Here is a 5,061-nt window from a genome sequence, read left to right on the forward strand (position 1 = left end):
TTACCCCCATTTGTTCCATCCCAATATCACTCCCTCGAGTCTTCTCTGGCTACTCTCATGGGCTAAGAGCTGTCTGGAGGAGCCAGGAGGTATTGGTCAAAATGAAGGAACATTAACAGCAGCCAGCCATGACCAAGGGCTTCCTGCACGCTAGCCCGTGCCCCACGCAAACCCCAGCTCCGCCCGGGCCAGGACCTTATTTATCTCATGCCCACTGACCCGTCAGTGCCTGAGACAGTTTGCTCCAGAAATGTCTCTGCTGAATAAATGAGTGAATAATCGAATGAACAAACAAGTCGTCATAATGCCACAGGGAAGCCACTGGGTTTATTTTCCTTCTACCTCTGTTTTCTCTGATTTGAGATCACTAGCTGTAGAAGAGGGGGAAAAAGTCCCCTTGCGAGAGAGGAAATGTAACATCAGAAAGGAATCTTCCCCAAACAAGGACATGTGAAAAATCACAATGTATGCTTTGTTCCTGAAGTAACTGACATCCAGGGAAAAAATAAGGTTTCTCTAAGTGTGAACAAAACTTGTTGTCTTTCTTGTGATCCCTGTTACAGACCCACCTGGAATGACACAGACACTGAATTCAGATGGTCACACAGGACTTAAGAAAACAATGACTACTGTGAACAATAAATAATAGCTTAAAATGTTTATCAGCTGATTAGGAGGATTCTGCAGTGAGGAACAAAACGTTTTTGTTTGGTTCAAGGTACAGTGTATTCTGAGTTAAGGGGGAGGAGGTGGATATGTGGTTAAGATGTTCAGAAAACATTTCCTTCTTATCTTCCTAGTGTCCTCGATGTTTCTAATAAGGAAGTTTGACTGCTTTTCCTGACATTTAAATACCCACCGGGTTTGGTTTCTTGGTGATTATCTCCCGGTAGTTTTTACTCATTCGTTTATTCAGCCAAGGTCTCCTAAAGCCCCCTGGATGCCAAGCCCCAGTTGGAAGCCAGTGTCAAAGGAAACGCCCAGGGACTTAGACATGCACAGTCCGGAGGGGTGGTACTTTGACGGGGGAACCCAGGAGGGTCACAAGGCAGAGGAGGGAGCAATTAGCTGCTTGCAAGAATCAGGGAAGTTTTCCCAGAGGGAAAGACATTTGAATTGGGGTCTTGAAGGTTATGTAGGAGTTTACTACGGTAATCGGTATGAACTGCATTCTGGGTATTCATTCAGTCAACTAAATTTTTCCTTAGGCCTCCCTTTTACCAGGCCCTCAGCTGGGTGCTAAGGACTTGAGAGGCATCAGACTTGGACTCAGGCCTCAAGGGAGTACCCACTTTTTTATTTTTATTTTTTTTTTACAGCTTTATACTGTAAACTTTACACTGCATAATTGTGTGTAGTTATACTTTTATGATGTCTTTACTTTTGTCTGTCTTTGAGAAAGACTCCAGAGTGACAGGCATTGTCATAGAGTTCTTGAGAGCAGCCATTCTATGCTATGGGAGCCCCCCAGGTTCTGTCCCTCTGGTCTAGTGTGTGGATTCAGAAGTACACCGGAATTACTATGTGAAAGTCATTTCTGCTTCTGTGTTTCCGTCAAAGGCAGCTCCAGCAATAGAGGAACCAGAGAGAGTGAACTGGGTGTTTCCAGACAAGGGCAATCAAAAAAAAGCCTTGGGACCACTTCCCATTATGGAGTCTTTCATGTTCATCTGATCCAAACACAGCCCCTCTGAGCTACTAAGCAGAAAAGAACTCAAGGGAGCCCTCATTTAACACTATTCAAGTCCTACCCCAATTTATCCCAGGGGTTCTCAACAAGGGTGGATTCTGCCCCCCACACCCAGGGGATATTTGACAATGCCTGGGGATATTTTTGGTTGTCACAGCTTTGGGGGGAGGTGCTACTGGCATCTAGTGGGTAAAGGTTAGCCATGCTGCTAAACATCCTACAGTACCCTACAGCCCCCACAACAAACAATTATCAAGTCCGTAGTGTCAATAGCTCCAAATGCAAGAAACTTTGTCATATATTAACTACTAACTCCAAGGACCACAAGGGAAACTTACGTGTCAACTTTGCATCATACATTCTGCACCCAGCACGTGCACACACAGCCTCGAACAAAGCACAAATGTACAAAGATAACAGCAGCTATGAACTGGTGCCGCCTAATGGACCCTGAACTAAACGCTACAAAAATTAGCTCCTGTGATTCCTCCAACAGCGTTGAGATACGCACTACCATTATCCATTTATTTGCAAACTAGGAAACCAAGGCACAAAATAGTAGCAAACACTTAACATATCACTTAGTATGTGCCAGGCACTGTTTAAATATACTAATCAACTCACTTAATTCTCAAAATATCCCGATGAGATTGTAGTAGACAACCCAAGACGCTGCTGGTGATCCTGCCTCCCAGTATTCGCACCCTGTGTAGTCCCCTCCCGCACTGAGTAGGAAAGACTTACGCTGTACACTAAACACACTGTGGCAGAAGTGATGGTGTATGACTTCCAAGACTTGATCATAAAAAGCCTGGTGGCTTCCCCTTTGCTCTCTACTGAATCACCCGCTCTGATGAAAGCCAGCTGCCATGTTAGGCCAGTCAAGCAGAGTGTGGGGAGGCTGAGTGAGCCACCTTGGAAGTGGATCCTCCAGCCAATCACACCCTTGGATGACTACAGCCCAACCCACGCCCTGAGTGCAACCTCATCAACAACCCTGAGCCCAAACATCCCGCTAAGCCACTCCTGAATTTCTGACTCACAGAAACGGCATACGATGCTAAACATTTGTAGTTGTAAGCCACTAAGTTTGGAGGTAATCTGTTATGCAGCAAAGAATGACACAATGAGAAACTAAGACAAGTACCATTAACACCCCCACTTCGGAGATGAGCTCTACTAGGCACAGAACGGGCAGGGACTCTTGCGTCTGAGAATTCTGTTGTGGAAAAGCCAGCATTTGACCCCAGGCTGCCTGATTCGAGTCTCCAGCGAGAACTATGAAAATCCAATCCAAACCACAGAGGCATCTATCCTGGCCCAGCCCCGTCCCCCTGCACTCGGGCTTCAGTGAACCATCTGAAAAAGGAGGTCTGGAGCAGACAGGGAAGGAGGGGACAGAAAAGGAAGACTCACACAAATACCAGGTGACTGCTGGAGCTTGGCCAAGGCTCCCTGAACAGAAAGTGTTTTCCGCTTCTAAAGCAGATGGTTACATGGCTGAGCACACAGAAGTGCCTTAGGGACAAAAACACAATCACCCTCACAGTCCTTTCAGCCACCCAATGTGCGCGCACGGCTCCTGCAGCTCAAATCCAAGCCACCACTCATTCCCCGTCCCTCACAGGGTCCCCCCAAACCTGCCCCAAGTTGGGGGAAAAGCTCACTTAATGCCATCAAGCCAGGTGACAAACTCATAGGCGCTGCTGGTGGGAGCGTGACATTGTACGTAGGACTCAGGAGCACAGTCCACCGTGTTGAACACCACGAGGCTGTACTGGGTCCCACCATACTGGGGGGGGGAGGGGATAGAGAAACTTTTTTAATCTGGGATCCCAGCTCCCTTTTCCCTCAGAGAAGGAATGGAGTCTTCCAGCTTCCCGTTCCTCCGGAACCAGGAATTCCTCAGCCTCCTCCTCCCTCAGACCCAGGGGTCCCGACTCCCAGCCCCTGCCCCTTCGGACCCAGCGGTCCGGATTCCCAGCCCCTCCCCCTTCGGACCCAGCGGTCCCGACTCCCAGGTCCCTCCTCCCTCAGACTCAACAGTCCCTAAACTCACGTCTCCCCCGAAGTCCGTCTCAGCAGGAGGACCGCCATTAAAATACCTGTGAGGATCGCAGGTGAAAGACTGGGGTCAGGCAAGAAGCTGTAGTAAACTAAAGTCGGAGGGCGGGGACGGGATCGCGGAAAGCGCACTCACTCGATGGCCGGGAGCAAGTAGTGCTTGCGGAGCCCCTCGAAGTAGGGTCCCAGGTTGGCAGTACCCTCGATCACAAACACCACGTCGGCCACCAGGCCCCCGGCTCGGGCCGGGCCCTCGGACCCGGGGACCATTCCCCGTGCGGGAGCCGCCACCGCAGCCGTAGCAGCCACCAGGGAATGAGCGGAAGTGCGCCTGCGCTGCGCGCGCACCCGCGCCGGACGGCTTCGTGCCGCCGCTAGCGCGCCGGCGGCCATGTTTGTGCGGGGCTTTCAGGGAGCGTTAGTTCTATCTCCATCGTCGTTCACACACCCCACGTGGAAGACTCAGAAAGGGCACAGTGAGCCCCTTCGGGGGCCTGATGGGGGAGATTAAGTTATCGTCAGGACTATCAGGAGCGAAATAAATTGGAAGAGGCACAACCGGTCGCCATCTTTGAGCGGGGTGCCTGTTTCCGACTCAGGTCTCAAAGGGAGTGTCAGGAGACCGAGTTGCTATGCAACGCGTACGCTGCCCTCGTTAAGAGAGATTAAGTTTCTAGTTCTGTTCTCTCTGGCTCGAGAGAATGGGGGTGGGACATGGGAAGGGTCCAATCACATTGTCTGAAACGATGTTACTAGGCAACGCTTTTAGATTGCGTCAACTTGAAAGGGAGGGCAGCTGTTTTTCCTCCGAAAAGAAACCGAACTCCAACCCTGGTGGAGGTTGCTAAGCAACACCTGATAGTTGTTTTCTGGGAGAGGAGCCAGAAACTGGCCTAGAACATAAATACATTCCAGGTGGATTAAAAACGTAAATGCAACAAATGAAACTCTAAAACTATCTGAAGGAAAAAGAAATACATTGTATAATTCTGAAGTCCCCAGTAGAGTTTCTTAGCACTACAGCGAAGCCAGAGCGTGTAAAATCTAATCAATTTGCCCACAGAGACTGCATAAAGCAAGTTGAAAAATACACGACAAACTGGGAAGATCTTTGTAACATACTTGTTGATAGAAATTTACTACACAAATAATTCTTACTAATCAATAACAATTTAGATAGGAAACTGTTATTTTTTAAAGTGGAAAGAAACCTAGACCTCTGAAACTTTCATGCAATTAGTGTAAAAAAAAGAAAGAGAAAAGAATAGAAAAAAGAGAAACATTTTTTTAAAAAATGGAAAGAAACC

The 5,061-nt window shown here is 48.5% G+C and overlaps 1 protein-coding gene across 2 annotated transcripts in view; it reads right to left on the minus strand.

Annotated features, from left to right (window-relative positions):
- MED25 (mediator complex subunit 25) overlaps window positions 1-4,073 on the minus strand; it is a 17,403-nt gene extending 13,330 nt beyond the window's left edge. For both annotated transcript variants that reach the window (XM_012643150.1, XM_012643151.1), the window contains exons 1-3: window positions 3,891-4,073; window positions 3,750-3,795; window positions 3,358-3,482 (exon numbers count right to left, since the gene is read on the minus strand). In XM_012643150.1, coding sequence (XP_012498604.1) covers window positions 3,358-3,482; window positions 3,750-3,795; window positions 3,891-4,024 — 305 coding nt within the window. In that variant the 5' untranslated portion in view covers window positions 4,025-4,073. The remainder of the gene's footprint in view (window positions 1-3,357; window positions 3,483-3,749; window positions 3,796-3,890) is intronic.
- Between the last annotated feature and the right edge of the window lie 988 nt (window positions 4,074-5,061).

The sequence above is a fragment of the Propithecus coquereli genome, unplaced genomic scaffold, assembly GCF_000956105.1.
Source record: "Propithecus coquereli isolate 6110/MARCELLA unplaced genomic scaffold, Pcoq_1.0 Scaffold193, whole genome shotgun sequence".
NCBI classification, from domain to species: domain Eukaryota; kingdom Metazoa; phylum Chordata; class Mammalia; order Primates; family Indriidae; genus Propithecus; species Propithecus coquereli.